The following is a 16,576-nucleotide window of genomic DNA, read 5'->3' on the forward strand; positions in this document are numbered from 1 at the left end:
GGCTCTGGTCTCTGATAAAGGCTTTTATTTTTGTCAGCTGACCAGGTTAGTCAGCTTGGCGATGCCTCCACTCTTAAAAGGGTGAGTGAGAATATACTGAAGCATTCTCATCTTCAGCACAGAGAACACTGATACACAGTGCTGGTGCCAATTCTAGAAGTATTGGAAAACTCAGTGAGACGTATGGGTAGGTATAAAGCGAGCTTTATAGATCTCTGAGGCAAGGAGTTCATTAAATGCAAATGAACAAACTCCAGAAACCAACCATTTCCTCCTGTCTAGCCACAATTTCCAAGAGTTCTGAAAGCCTGTAGACCCTGCTGTCAGCTCTGCTTCGATGGGTGCCAACAGCTTGCCCTGCTTCCAACTACCAATCAAATTCAACTGCAGATGAAAGTGAACTTGAGGCAAATCCTGCATTTTTAAGTGCAGACGTGTTCTTGAGTCAGGATAGATCATCTTTGAAAACCCAAGCAATCAAAACACATGATGATGTTCTTAGATTTTTGTGCCCCTCGGTCAGCCTTATCCCTATATTAAGTTTTCCCTTCCTCCTGTGGAAAGTGAATATGTCCGTGTTCCAGAAAAATAGTGTGTCCAGAAGAGACCATCCACAAGGGCACGCTGGTGTCGGGCCAAACAGAAATTTGGCTTTCTAGGGAGGATGTCAACTTTCTAATATTTCTTCAAGATTCTTGCTTAAGGAAAAAGGGGGGCCGACCTTCGTGGAGCCAAAGCTGCTGCTGTGCATTAGCTATGCTGAGGGGGCTCATAAATTTTAGTTGTCAGTGTTTTCCGTGACTTTGTGGTGAAGGTAGTGCAGCTTTCATGTCCTACATGAAATATGTTAGATCCCATCTTTAATGTAGAAGCCACAGTTGTTTGCCTGCACTTTTTAAGGAGGCTGGTGGTCAATGTTGCAATATTCGTGTGAGATTTAGTAAAGTCTTCTGTTTTGTTCTCAAGAGAAACAATTTACTCTGAGGCCACGGCATGTTTGCTTTTCCTAAGCAGTTTCTAGAGGCGTGCGTGTGAAACCGTAAGGGGACGTGTCCCGCTCTGGCATCTCCACACAGAAAAGTAAAACAGCTCACGTCGCCACAGGCTCTTCGAAAGTGTCGTTGTCTGTGCTTTAAAAATATTTAGCTGAATGAAAAAGATAGGAATCAGACAAGGAATTGGCGTGGGGGTGGGGGGGCGGGAAGGGAATAGATCGAAGAAAAGAAGTTTTATGGAACCTAACATATGAATAGAAATCAGTCGTATAAAAGTTGGAAGCTATTTGAGAGTTACCTGCTGAGAAACAGAAATTGCAGAAAGCACGACGGCCCCTTTGTCCGTTGGAGAATGGCTGTTAGGTATTAACAGGTTTCAGGAGGACAGTAGTCTGGACCTTATGAAGCAGTTGTAAGCTCATATTCTAGCCCTTTAGCTTCTCCTTGAACAAAGGGATAACTCTGAGTTCAAATAAGGCCCATCTTTGTCAAATTTGCAGAGCGCCAAAGCCAGGCCACCCCCTGGGCCTATGTTTGCTCTGGTTCTTCTGAGTTCACTTGCTTTCTTAGTTTTTAAAACATACCCGAGGCGGGGGCGGGGGGGCTGGCAGGGGAGGGGGCATGCTGAAATTCACTATTTCCTTTAGTCTCTGCCCCGTGGAAGCTTAGCAAGCAGGGCCTCCCAACCCCCCAGGACGAGAGGTGGTGAGGATCCAGGGTTAGCTCCAGTGCAGGCTGGGAAAAGTGGGCCTCCAGGATGCTGACATGCTTTTCTGAAGCTCTGCGATAACGCCCCAAACAACCCTGGCATTTGCAGCATCTGGGTCTCAGGTTCAAGAGTCCAGACACCGCCAGAGGTGCTGGGGTGACCCGTGAGGCACAGTGACCAGAGTTCCTGCCCTCTTCACTATATCCTGCTAGGAAGTCCTCTGCTCCTCTGAATACTAAGAGGGAAAGACTCTCTCTTCTCTATTAATGCACAAGCATGTGTGTTTCCATATCGACCATAAGGAAGAGAAGAACGATGATGATGGGCTCTACTGGGGGGCATCTGTGTCTAAAGTGGAAACAGAAAGAAAGAAAAAAAAAGGAATAAGACTTTTATTTCTTAAATGCCTGTGTCAATGAGCACGAGCGACAGAAGTGTGGAGTGGATAAACGATTTCACTGAGAATCAGGGGACGTGAGTGGTAGGCCCAGCTCTGCCCACGAATAAAGTCATTCAATCTTTCCAGGTCTCTGTTTTCTCATCTCAGAAATGAGAACCTTAGATGACTTGGCCTATAAGTCCCGTCCAGTTCTGAAGCCCCAGGATTCTGTAAGAAATTCACGGCCTGTCCCTGTCGGTTACATAACCCTCTACTGGTGTGTTTCCACGCCACAATCAATATAATTTTGCTTGTGAATGAAACAACAGTATATGCCATAGAGCGTACACTTGGTTTTATCAGTATTTTGACCGCCACACAGTTAGGAATCGCCTGACAGTGCAACTTTCTTCCATTAATGGTTTTGTTCCAAATTATGTATGTTTGGAATTATAAGAGAGTCCCTTAAGGAATTACCGCAGTTATTGGCTTTCTCTGCTTATACACTTCCAGTCTTTTAATAACTGGGAGCCAAAATTCCCTGGCTGGTAGTTTTAATTTGCATTAAGAACAGATTTATTATTTACAGAAGCACAAAGAATTTATGGGACTCAGAGCTGCAGCTCCAGCTTGGATCTCACCTAATCATAGCCATGGAATCAATTAACAGTTCATCTGTGAAATGTGATAAAATCTTATGAGATTCATATTGCCCAATAACGGAGAATGAGATGAAAGTATTCTCCGTAATAGTGACGGGGCTTCGGGGTTTTACAATTGCCATTGAATGGAGCTCCATTACAAACTCAGGATTCAGGATGGCCACAAAAAAAAAAAAAAAAAAACGCTGTGTCTGAACAGATGATAGAGCACTGAGTAGTAAACGTGGCCAGCCATTCCTGCTTTGATTAGTTTCCAACACCCTAGAAAAAAGGGCCATTTATTTAAGTGTTCTTGCTCCTGGCAAATGAGCTTGGGAGGCTTTAGGTGGGTGGAGGTTGGGGGTGGGGGACTAAGCACAGGGCTATAAATTGCTACAAAGCTAGCCCCTCCAAGAAGGGCTGCTTGGGAGGCCTGAGCCGTGTGTGTGCAGTGAGCCTCTCCATGGGGTAGGTCAGGAGATTCTCGGGGCGATGCCTGAGAATCGACTTTGGAAAACCTGGATCCTTTTCTGGCTGGTTCAGAGATTGTCTTTCCAGGATCAAAGATGGTTTTGCACCCAAACCTTGCCGTGCCTTCTGTCATACCTCTTTCTATGTATGCATCAGTGGTTTCTATTCGTGTAGTATATCAAGCTTTAAAATATAACCTTCTCGGAGATCATCTGCTCTAAGTCTCCTGTCTCATTTCACCCTCAAGAAAACAAGAGTCTGATGCTGAGTGATTGACCCAAGATCACAAAGCCAGTGGATGGCAGAATGAGGGTAGAATAGTCTCTTAATTTTCCGTGAAGCGCTCAACAGAGTACTTATTCCCGATGGGCTGTCTAACTGACCACTGCAAAGGCTGCAAAACCGGAATATCATCGTTACATGTCCAGGTAGTCACGATACGTAAAATGAAGAGCTAGTAAAGTAAATGACGTGAATTTGAGACAAAGGGCAAACTCATAGTTTTACCGGCGTATCCCCCCTAGAATCAGATGTGCTCATGTTCATACATGTAAGGTGTGACCAGGAGTATCACATTGAATTTCCTGGGGAAGTGGTTTAACCAAACAGGTTTTCTGAGGCTCAGGATAAGCCACAGTCACTATGCGGGCTGGGCTTCTATCTTAGAGAATGAATACGTGGGAAACACCCCCTGTGACCCGGCCCTGAGGGTGTGGACAGTTTCTCACCCCCCACCTCACTCTGTATTTTTTCCCCTACCTGTTGCAGTTTTGAAACGACGGTAGGATATTTTGGGATGAAGCCAAAGTCCGGTGAGAAGGAGATCACACCCAACTATGTGTTTATGGTGTGGTACGAGTTCTGCAGTGACTTCAAGACCATTTGGAAGCGGGAGAGTAAAGCTATATCTAAAGAAAGGTAAGGTTCTGATGGAGTCATCAATACCCGCTTCAGGAGTCCAGGAAACTGCCTTGTCAAACCTCACCAAGGAAGCGCATTTCACACGCATCAGGGTTTTCTTTCAGATCAAGTGGACACTGAGGAAAGATTATTGCCTGGGGGCTCATGGGGAAATCTAGGGGAGGCGCGCTGTCGCACAAGCAGATAGCTCACGTGGTCTGATAAGTTACACTTTCTTAACCCCTTCCAATTACTAGCTAGTAAATGAAAGGGGAGCTGTGCTAATTTGCAACAGATTGCTTCTCTGTGTATTTTCACGTTGGCCCAGGCTAAATGAGGCAGCCTTGCTGTCGCAGACAGTACAGACAAATAAAAGTGAATGCTTTTCCCATTAATATACTGAACTTGCTTCAAAAGGAAATCTCAGAGACTTGGGCCACACTTAACACAGTGTTGAAGCCCCGCTCTGGATTTACAGCGCCACTTCTGACTCCTCGTATCCTGCTGAGGACATCAAACTGCTTGCCGCTCAGCCTCATTGCAGCCTCCTGATTTTATTAGTTGTGGGTAGAAGAAAAATCTCCATTCTGAATATAGGGAGAGAGAGAGAGTTCATTCTGCTTAGAACGAGACTAAATTTGGCCCTGCTTATCAGAAAAAAAAAAAAAGGCATTTCTGCTTGATCACTGTTTTGATCAGGTCGCCACTGTTCTACAAAGGGTGTCATGCATTTAAACTTCAAAAAGGTCTGGGTGTACTACCGCTGCAGAACAGATGTATGAGAGTGTCATTCAAAGCGGAGGAGAAGGAGACCAAAAAAACTTCTACAAATTAAGGGAAATGGTTTATCCAACGATAGCATCCATAGCTCACTAAACATTGAGACCTGGAATTCCATAATTCAGTATTTTTGTTCTTTACTTATGATCAGAGAAAAGGCATATACCTAATATGTCTATGTGCATGTACACACATACTATACAGTAATACATTTACCTTAAAAAGCTATTTTTGAAGGGATCCATGTTTAGAGGTTTTTGACCCAGTATTACCAAGTATCTAATTATTATACTCGGGGACTTTTTTCTTAAAAAGCCTGCTTTTTTTTTTTTTCCTCCCCCCTGAGGACATCAAGGACCTTTAAAAAAATGCATATCAGGGGGCCCCCGGGTGGCTCAGTGGGTTAAGCCTCTGCCTTCGGCTCAGGTCATGATCTCAGATCCTGGGATCGAGCCCCGCATGGAGCTCTCTGCTCAGCAGAGAGCCTGCCTCTCTCTCTGCCTACTTGTGATCTCTGTCAAATAAATAAATAAAATCTTTAAAAAAGAATGCATATTAGCATTTCTCTCCACCACTTCTTCTTTGAAAACATGGGAATTAAAGTGAGTAGATCCATTATATAGATACAGTGAAGCAAAGGAAGAGTTGTGACATTGTTAACAAAATAGATTATTAATAATAATGTGGAGGACGGGTGTCTGGATGGCTCAGTCAGTCAAGTGTCTGCCTTCAGCTCAGGTCTTGTTCCCAGAGTCCTGGGATTGAGCCCCGCATCAGGCTCCCTGCTCAGCAGGGAGCCTGCTTCTCCCTCTGCCTGGTGCTCCCCTGCTTGTGCTCTCTCGCTCTCTGTCATAATAAAAAATAAAAAAATAAATAAAATCTCTAAAAAATAATAGTGAGGAGGAGGAGAAAAAAACCCTAAAACTTTTGGTACCTGATTTCTTGCTCTTGCCCTGCGGTTGCCTATTTGGCCTTTACATCTATCCTAAGCTCCTGTGGCACAGATTCTGTTCAGTGAGCCCCACAGGAAAGTGATAGAGCCGAGCTCCTGTCCCTCTCACAGGGAAGCAGCTCGCCAGGCAGCTCTCCACGCCCATACCCGAAGGCCAGACAGTCCCTTGGTGCGTCCTGCATGGACAGCCTTTGCGTAAGATCTCGTGACTCAGATTTTGAGCATCACCCTTAGCGAATTTGCCCTTCTGGTTGGAGCCCAGAAAAATGGTCTGGGGGAGGCGGGAAGAAAGAGAGGGTAATTAACTGCTTTTCAGTTTAAGAATCTTCTGTTGAAATACTGAACTGTAAACCACATTAAGGAGTTATCCCCCATCATAGAAGTCCGAGCAGACTAACTGTGAGTCTGTCATGGCAGTGGGATCCACCCATCCTTCCTTCAAAGCGCTGTTCCCTGCTGGCCACCAGCCCGTCCAGCGCAGCTTCCTGGGTGCAGCTGGTGAATTGCCTGCTTCACACTCTGTAAACCAACACCTTTCAAAGGTCATGACTTCACAAGACCCTTCTCAGTTCTCCTCATTTAGCAATTTCAGGGGTCTCTCCGTTCCAGCCATGCTTTGCGAGATGGATCACCAAGGTTGCCAACCTAGAAAAACATCTCTGAAGTTAATGACAGCTCATAAAATATTTTTGGAGGCAGTTTGTTTCCAGAAATCTACTTGTTAAGAAACGTTAGCACATTATGTATACGGCTGTGCATCCAGTTAAACAAACTGATTAATATCTGGGGTTTTCTTGTGATGTGAGGTGTTTTGTTTTGTTTTGTTTTCATTGTCCTCTACCTGCTAAGGATTTTAGCTTTTAAACTTTTGGAGTCACATGTTCATTATGCTAAAATAAGCAAATTAACTTGAATTCTTCCATTATAATTACATGAGAAACAACATGATCGCTTTATTTGGACACGCATTTAATCATGTTCAATATTATTATTTTTTATTATATACTTTTCCAGGAAATCCCAATAAGACTAAATATCAGGAAGTAACATCACATAATACAAAGACATCCTTAAAAAGGAAATTCAAAACCCAATGAAAACCTAATAGATTGCAAATTACTAGGAAAAAAAGAAAAAGCTATAGTTTGGGATTCCATCAAAACTAATTACACCTATTTGATTTTTAAATATACTTGAAGGCCAATTAAAATCCTAGAAATCATTGGGACAAATTAAGGAGAAACAATGATATTTTCCAAGGTGTAAATTCACTTCCAAATGAAATGGAAGTGTTGAGAACTACTTTAGGCCACTTGAAATCAATTTGTGGTGGTAGAGAATATTTATTTCTTATTCTGCTTAACATGGTTTTCCATCAATACACATTAGCTTGATACAAAATTGAAAGTGACGCTGTTTCTTAACAGGGTGACAGTTCCCCCTCATAAAACCCAGAATAATATCTAAACACACAAATGACTGTCTTATAAAAACATCCCATGTTTTTGTTCCTTAGGAGTGAATGATAAGCTGTAGCATTAAGGTGGTGTCAGGATGCAGTTCTGGTTTTGAGTAGAGGAGACATAGTATTTCACTAGGGATATGATTTACGTGCAGATCAAGTATATCAGTAGAAGAGCAGGATACTATATGACGGTATATTAATGTCATTAAATTGTCCTTGGCATTTAAGCAAGCATTAGGCAAAATAGCAACTTGTGTATCCAGGAACAAGTCCAGGATGCTCCAGTGCCTGGACCTTCGATCTGTGGCCCACCAGTCCTCATCCTGTCCCAAATACTGGAATTTATCTTTGCCGTGAAGTATACCAGGCCCCTCTTTAGCCCCTTCTGATTACAGGCAGTGCTCGGTAGTACAAAAAAGACCTCTAGATAGAGAGTTGGAAACTAGCATTTTAATGTCAATAATTTGCTATGTGATCAGTCTCGGGCCAGTTGCTTATTATGTGGGGGGACACAATTGTCACACTGTTAAAAAATGTATTGGGATGATCTCTTCTAGCTAGAAATGTCTGTGATTCTAGAAACTATTTTTCTAATATTCTGAGGGACAGTGTGTTTCATTCCTGAGATAATGGCTCTCACCTTTCTTCTTCAGCTCATTAGGGATTGTATAGGAAGACATTTCTGGCCAAGGCTGGCAGTGAGCTGGGGAGAAATTTGGGAGCAGGGAGAACTTTCCTTGCCCTCTTGGCTGGTCAATGTCTGTAGCCAACTTGCCTTGTGCCCTGAGTTCTTCCCCTACAATAGTAGTATTGGTCTTGGAGACACTGTTTGTTTTTTTTTTTTAAGTGTGCACACAAAAATGTTTTCCTCTGCTCATGTGTATCTAACATTTATCATGTGTATCTGCATTTAGTGGTTTACTAAAGTTCATTAAAATTGTTACTCTCAGAGGCAGCCTTGCCTCATTTTACCTTTTCATGTACTTTTGTATTTGTGCTTCTTGATATCCAAACATACAATGAATTTTTGTAGCACATATTTCTTCCACCTATTAAATCAACAGATTATCTAAGCATATGCATAATTACAGGAGGTAAGCTAATTTTTGCTACCTTTATTGACTACTCTTTATTCATTTTCTGCTTTTTCCTTTTGTTTCTTGTTTAATTACTCCAGGATACAAGACTCTTTCTTGCGAAATGTTTCACTACTTAGGGTATCTTAAGACTGCTCCTCACACATGCACACAGAGAGACCACAAACCACTAGGACCCACAAAATGAGCTATGAATTTGCAAAAGGTAAAGAAGTCTCAGGGGATTCATGACTCCAGGAATAAAATCCTGGCAGATAATTCACTCTGAGCCAAAGCAAACTTTAAACAAGTGCCATTTAAAAAACCCGTAATGGGTAAGTAATGAGTGAATAAGGAGTTTGGTGAGTTTTATGAAAAATGCAAATAAGAAATCTCATTACACACATAGCTGTAATTTACACTATGGGGGAATAAATGGTTACTTTCTCATTTTTAGTTTAGCTCAATACCAACAGGGCTTCTGTTCTAAGTATATTACTTGCCACGATTATGGTTAATTATGCAGTTGCCATACTCTTGACAGCAGATAGTTGAGAGCTGTTGTGGGGTTATCCCAAAAGCTGTCCTCACAGCTCTGTACCATTCAGGTCACTTTAGGACCAGGAGTTGGAAACTTAGAGAGGCCGTCACTTAGCCCACAAAGGAGCCATTGATCGCAGTGTAGATGTTGCAGAAATTCCTCTCTTTATATGATAAAGTTTTTCCTGGAAAAAGTCCCACAAACTAAAATTTTTATTTATTGAATTCCTGCTTCCTACTGACATGCGTACATGGTCATCACAGTAACTTGTAACAAGTTAACGTTCTCTTCCCGGCCCTCTGTTGTGTGGTCAAAGGGTCTGTATACACTTGCCCGCTAAGAAGCGTCATATGTTGAAGGACTCCGGCAGTAATTCAAGTAATCACCCCCTAGAAAATTGGCAAAACTTCTGCCTTTTTGTAAGTCACATTTGAAGACAAATATACAAACGGTAAATGTCCCGAAGAGCTGACTTTACACCACAAAAAATCAGACCTGCTTATTTCCCAAGCAATAACTTTGAAACTCCTTTGGCAGAATATTCCATGAATAAGGAGAGGAAATGGTCAACTTAGAAATGGTAGCAAGTATAGGAGCATTGATTTGGGAAAAAAACAAAAACAAAAACAAAAACACCTCTTTTGACCCTCTTCCTTCTGGAAACTATCATTCCATCTCTTTCCTGTCCCTTCTAGCTTCTTAAAAGAGAAGTTTTGGGTTATTCTTACTTCCTTTTTGTTGGCACCGCTGGCCGCCTTCCTGTATCAGTAAGGATAAAGCCTCCGCTGCCACAGCAAAGGCCAAAGTAACTGCTGCTTAAATAAGAAAAATTTATTTTCCTTTTGCATAAAAATCTGTGAAAACAGCCACTCCTCCATGAGCTCCTCATTTTCTTCTATTCCTCAAGAGAGAACCTCTCCCGAAGTCCAGATGTCTTTTCTCTTTTCTCCTCAGCACCCTCTCCCTAGCTAGTCCCATCTATTCTCAGAGCTTCCCCGACCAGCTCTGCCAACCCCTCATGCCTTCCTTCCCAGACCCAAGCTCTGAGTTCCAAGTCTTAGATCCAAATCTCCTGCTTTGCACTAACCATTCCCCCCAGGACACCCAGTCTCCACCTGCAATTCAGGAAGTCCCCCTTGGAATGTATTCTCTCCCACCTGAGGGCTGCTCCTGTCGGTTTCCCAACCTTTAGTCTGCATCACTATCCTCCTCCTAGCAGCCAAAGGCAGGCTGAAAACCTGATTCATCCACAATGTCACACAATCATTTTCCACCCATTGTTAACCTCTCCGTTTTGCCTCCTCAGTGCTTATTCTTCTGGACCTTCTTTTCACAGTAGCTCTGCCCTCATTCAGGACCTCAGCTCTCACTTGGCTTATGGTAACACCCTTCTGTTCTCCCTCTCTATGTTTCCTCTCTAATGTCCCTCCATACTGTATCCAGTTCTCTTCCTAAAACAGAAGTTAGATTACATCTATTTCTTTAAACATATTCTGTGATTTTCTATTACTGACAAAATAAAGGGAAGAGAATTGGCCATGGTTGGCACGTATACTCATTAACTCACTGTCTCCTTACAACACCCCCGAGAAGAGGGTGTATTCCTACTCCCTCTGTACAGAAACGCAGAAGAGAGTGGATCAATCACCAGTATCACAGTTGCGCTAGGAGACAACAGAATGGGGATTAAAATGGAGGTTTTCTTTGGCACTAAAGCTTGAGTTGAGCTCTTTTAAAAAAAAAAAAGATTTATTTGAGGGCGCCTGGGTGGCTCAGTGGGTTAAAGCCTCTGCCTTCGGCTCAGGTCATGATCCCAGGGTCCTGGGATTGAGCCCCGCTTCGGGCTCTCTGCTCAGCGGGGAGCCTGCTTCCTCCTCTCTCTCTGTCTGCCTCTCTGCCTACTTGTGATCTCTGTCTGTCAAATTAAAAAAAAAAAAAAAAGATTTATGGGAGAGAGAGTGCACCCGTGTATGGGCGGGGAGGGGCAGCAGGAGAGGGGGAGAGAGAGAGTCTCATGCAGACTTTCCGCTGAGTGCGCAGCCCGACATGGGGCTCGATCTCACAATCTTGAGATCATGACCTGAGCCAAAATCAAGAGCCCTACGCTCAGCTGACTGAGCCACCCAGGCACCCCAAACTTGAACTCTTTCAAGTACTCCATATTCTCTCCCAAATTAGAGCATGGGCCTCCAAACCACTTGCCCTTAATTCACTTTCCAACCTCATTTCCTATAGCCTTATCCTGCATGTCCCCACCCTGACTACTCAGTGTTTCTCACACCTGCACATTCTTGCTTTGTGTTCTCATTGGATAATTTCTTCACACCGTATTGTCCCCAGTTATTCTGCGCTGGTCAAAATGTAGTCATTTGTTAAGGATTACCTCCAAAACCAGCATCCCTAGAAACTTTCTGAAATGTCCCTAAGTAGAAAAACTGCTTCTTCCTCTCATCTCTGCACTATATTCTGTGTTGGTTTTTACTATGTTGAGCCAAGTTTAGGAACTGCTAGACTTGGGTGATCTTGAAGGTATATTCCAACTCTTATATCCTATGATGTTTAGGTAGAAAATGAGCTGAGCATTGACAGAGCAGATGAATTAAGCTTCTTAGAGAGGAAAGGGGTAAGAACATTCTTGGAATCACATGTTGCCTCCTTCATGAAGTATTCCCCAGTCTCTGTGACTTTTCTTTTCACCACAACTCTGGGGAGTTAAACATCCCTTCAATTTTGGCATTAGTGATTTCTTTTTTATTCATTTAGTTATTGGTATTTTTCTCCCTCGAATGAACCATGAGCCCCAGAAGACAAGGGCAATGTCTTATACTTCTTTGTTTTCTCTCTAGCACCTTGTATTTCCTTATACATAGTAGGTGCCCAATTCATATTTGTTAAATAAACCATCCCTGTGTTTTCTTTGCCATGTTGAAATTGATTACAGGATTTGCTGTCTGCTATTGATAGATGAGACATCTTACTTCTTTGGATTTTGGTAACAGGATTCCCCAAATATATCCCATATGGGCTGCTTATGCCCAAGCATCTAAAATCTTAATAGCTTTTGTTCAAGAGGATAGACATGTTCAGAACAAGAAAGATTAGTCAACAGGGTAAAACAATCACCCTCTCTGTTCTTGACTATATTACTTTCAATTTATCTTAAAAAAAAAAACAAACTAGAAAAAAACAAGGAACTGAAGATCCTTGGGACTGACTCATGGCTGTGCCAACCCTCCAACCTTTTTGGAGCTCAAATAAGAACTTGAGAGAGCATCTGTCCACACTCTATTTCCTTGGCTTGGCAGACAGCAATGGAAACCCACAGTAAGTCTCCTTCATTCAGCTAGTATATATCTAAATTGCTTATCTGTGGGACTCCTGACAGCACTTGCCTTGAGCAGAGAATAGATGGAATAGGGGCCTGCCTGGGTAGTATGATTTGAGGGGCGCCAGAAAGGCTACTCTGCTCCACACCATCTCCCTGTTTCCTCACCCTTTTTGTTTCAGTCACCCTGTGCAAATAGGCTCTGATCGGTTCTAGATGTTGGTGAGACTTGGTAGGTGGTGTAGGTTCCAAAACCAAAAACTGGGGGAGTTGGCGTCTACAAGCACACGCTTGTCTTCATTATCAGGATTGGAAAGGTCTTCCAGAGACTAGCTGTGCCTTGCAATTAAACCTGCAGATTAATGACAGGGCAGGCTTCAGGTTTGCAAGCTGTCTCCCAGATGCCGCTCCCTGAACGAGGAAACACAGTGCTGTTACCTTTCACTCTGCACCTACATCGCAGGGACGGCTCGGGGTGCTTCGTCTACCAAGTGCAGAGTGATTGGCTTTAACTGCTGGTGCATTCCAGGGCAAGTCAAGGGCCCTCCCCGCAACTTCCACTCCCCTTGGCCTCGGGGGAGAAGCTCTGCAAAGCGGAAGAGGACTTTGTTCTGCAATTAATCATTTGAAGTCAAAGTATGTTTGGGTACTATAAGTGATAGCCCACAAACACTATGAAGTGGCTGATTGTGTAGTTGGTGAAATTTGGTCTCAAAGAGGACTTCCTTCATTGTAAATAGAAAAATATCTTAGGAATGAGGTAGGGAGGAATTGTCAAACTTAAGAAGTGATGGGCTAATTTATCATAGGATAACTTTCAGAGACTAGATTCTAATGTGTAAGGAGCTCCATCTTTTAAGTCAAAGACCTGTATTACTTTCCTGCTGGTCTGTCTGACCATGGCCACTGGTAAGACTAACCTGGGGAGCCCGAGGGGGAAGGGGTAGTCAAGGTCAAGAGTCAGACTCTGAAAAGAGAATGAGCACAGAAAAGTGTGTGTCTATCCCAGTATAGAGGCCTGTCGGCCTGCCTAAGATAAATGATTCTGGGGTTACCCAGTATTTCATACTGTCTATTGCTCTCTTCTCTGAGTTTTATTTTCTTACCCTTTGGAAACATTCCACATACACTAGTCAATGGTATTTTCATCGGCTGCTGCCGCGAGGAAGAAATTTCCCTTTACATTGAGGAGTTAATGAGTTTGGTCGTGGTGTTGTTTGTTTTTTACTTCAAGAGTGAAGAGTGACTTTACTTATTTCATTGACTTTCGTAAATATTATCCATGTGTGATAGTTATACCAAGAATTCAGTAATACCTAGTGAGGGAGTATTGTCAAAGCAGACAGAAATGAGAGAGATTTCCACAGCCCCTGGCTTGTCTCCACGATTACACTTACTTATATAGAACCAAAGCTGGTCAATAATCCCTTTTCCCCTGGTTGTTGAGAAACAACCTGAGGACAGTACTTTTTAGAGACTTGGGGAATATCAGAATATCACGGGATCTGCGCAAACTCTACGGGGTCTGCTGAGCCTGACTGCTGATGTCCAGGCTATCACACACTGACTGGAGGGCTAGCTTGATAGCTGTGTCCTTCTAAAATCACATTAAAAACAAGCCTTGTGGTGTTAAGGCTCTCTATCCTGCAATTATGTCTATCCTGCAGGTAATCACAATGAGGAAAATACCAAGATGTTGCCTTCTCCATCCAAAGCCCATAAACCCTGTGGTATTGAGCTTTCTTAAGCAACACAGACACTTCCACACATCCCCAAAGACCGTGTAGTATTCTTTCTTCCTTGGCCTGATGCTGCTGTGTTCAAGCCTGCAAGGAAATCACGGCTCAGGAGTGAATTGCCAGTTGGTATTTCATCTTTGTAGCTTCTTATACACTTTCCCTGACTTTTTCTCCTAAAGGGAGACCATAAAAATATCATTTGCTTATAGAAGAAGCTGTTCCTAATAACGATCAGTAAAGCCAACCCACATTGGGAAGCCAGACTGGCAAGTTATTTATAAAATTACTTATAAATAACTTACAAAATAAATAAGTGTGATCTTCTGTAGGTGCCAACACCTACCTTCTCCATCCCACAAAAACTTTATCCACTATTCAGAGGGCCCCAGGCCAGAATTTACTAGGCCATTGACAAAGGCATGTTTTTCTCATGTTCCTGTGTTGATTGTGTCCTTCCACGTATTTCAGAACAGCCACCGGAATGAAGAGTTCTTGAACTTGTTAGAAAGATTCTGGTTGACACAACCTTAAATTTTAGGATAGGTGAGATAGTGGTTTGGACCTTCAGCTTTTATTAATCTGGCTTTTTAGGGAACTCAAGTATTCCCTATGCCGCTGACATAGAGGCCCATTTCTATACACATTGGTGCCTAGAGCCTGCCTTGTTCCCTTTCTGGACTATCTGACCTTCTGTCTTTAGTGATAAGTGGTATTAAGTCTGTTTAAACAGGTTCATATTGCAGCTGGTCAGATTTCGTGTTTTTACCAACATAAATTTTATTAACTGTGTTCCCTGCAGTGCCTCCTTTTTCTTTCCCTTTATCCACTGACGCTTCCGACGCCATTGACTTTGAATGCCTTCAGTGAAGGCATGTGCTTGCATGCACAGTGACTGATGTTTTAGGTCCCACCATACCAGATAGCTAACAGAGCTGACTCTTTGAAGCTGGTGGCACTACAGGCAAAAACTCTACTTCTGTACTCCTGAAGTCACTTCCTTGGTCCTTGTCATCTACACAACAAAAGCGAGTGACATATTAACAAGTATGCCCTGGAAATATTACTAGAGTATATATTTTCCACTTGGCAGACCTGAATTGGTCACTGTCATTTAAGAGAACTTCTAACAAATATCACCAATAGGTACTTAAAACAATGATATTTTGTGGGGTCATTTACTTTTTTGTTTTCACTGTTTAAAAGACTTTCTATTTTTTTTAAAGATTTTATTTATTTATTTGACAGACAGAGATCACAAGTAGACAGAGAGAGAGGAGGAAGCAGGCTCCCTGCTGAGCAGAGAACCCGACGTGGGGCTCAATCCCAGGACCCTGAGATCATGACCTGAGCCGAAGGCAGAGGCTTAACCCACTGAGCCACCCAGGCACCCCAAGATTTTCTATTTTTAACGCAGTTTTAGATTTACAGCAAAAGTGAGAGGTACAGAGATTTTCCATATACCCTTGTCCCTACCCAGGCATAGTCTCCCCTATTAGCAATATCCACTCATCACAGTGGCACATTTTTTTTTAACCAAAAATGTTTTTAACTTAAGATAGCTCATTATAATCAAAAAGGAATCGCAGATACCAGTCAAATCATGTAAATGTTAACCTGTATTTAAGAAAAGTCATCATTTTTTTAAGACTTTATTTTTTAGCACACTTTTATATTCACAGCAAAATGGGAAGTACAGAGATTTCCAGTAATTCCCCTGCATCCACACAGGCACAGCCTCTCCCATTATCAACGTTCCTCACCAGATGGTCCATTTTTACAACTGATGAACCCGTATTGATCCATTATAATCACCCAAAGTCCATTGTTTACTATAGGATTTGCTGTTGGTGTACTTCCTATGGATTCGACGTAATCCTTCATTATCATATCATATGGAGTATTTTTACTGCCCTAAAAATCTGTGCTCCATCTACTGACCCTCCCCTCCCCCCAAACCCTGGCAACCACTGATCCTTTTACTATTTCCATAGTTTTGCTTTTCCAGAACATTTACTCATTTTTTTAAAATTAATTAATTAATTTATTTATTTGACAGAGATCACAAGTAGGCAGAGAGGCAGGCAGAGAGAGAGGAGGAAGCAGGCTTCCTGCTGAGCAGAGAGCCCGATACGGGGCTCAATCCCAGGACCCTGGGATCATGACCTGAGCCAAAGGCAGAGGCTTTAACCCACTGAGCCACCCAGGCGCCACACATTTACTCATTTTTTAAAAAGATTTATTTATTTGAGAGAGAGACAGTATGAGTGGGAGGGACAGAGGGAAAGGGAGAGAGAATCTCAAGCAGACTCTGCACTGAACATGGAACCCAAGGCAGGGCTGGATCCCACAACCCTGAGATCATGACCTGAGCTGAAATCAAGAGTTGGATGCTTAACTGACTGCACCACCCAGGTGCCCCAACATTTACTCATTTTTTTAAACACTAAAATTAACCCCATTGTTTGGAGTGCAGACCACAACCAGAACCATGATTTGAGATCAGTTATATCGAGATGCCAATTAATCGCCTACATGACTTTTTTCATTAAAAAAAAGTGCCTGGGTGGCTCAGTCGGTTGGGTGTCTGCCCTCGGCTCAGGTCA

General features: G+C 42.8%; 1 protein-coding gene across 4 annotated transcripts in view; it reads left to right on the forward strand.

Moving 5' to 3' along the window:
- Positions 1 to 16,576, forward strand: part of LOC125104767 (formin-1-like) — a 426,092-nt gene that overhangs the window by 387,445 nt on the left and 22,071 nt on the right. For all 4 annotated transcript variants that reach the window (XM_047737598.1, XM_047737599.1, XM_047737600.1 and 1 more), the window contains one exon: positions 3,964 to 4,113. In XM_047737598.1, the coding sequence (XP_047593554.1) occupies positions 3,964 to 4,113 (150 nt within the window). The remainder of the gene's footprint in view (positions 1 to 3,963; positions 4,114 to 16,576) is intronic.

Source organism: Lutra lutra, chromosome 7 (genome assembly GCF_902655055.1).
Source record: "Lutra lutra chromosome 7, mLutLut1.2, whole genome shotgun sequence".
NCBI classification, from domain to species: domain Eukaryota; kingdom Metazoa; phylum Chordata; class Mammalia; order Carnivora; family Mustelidae; genus Lutra; species Lutra lutra.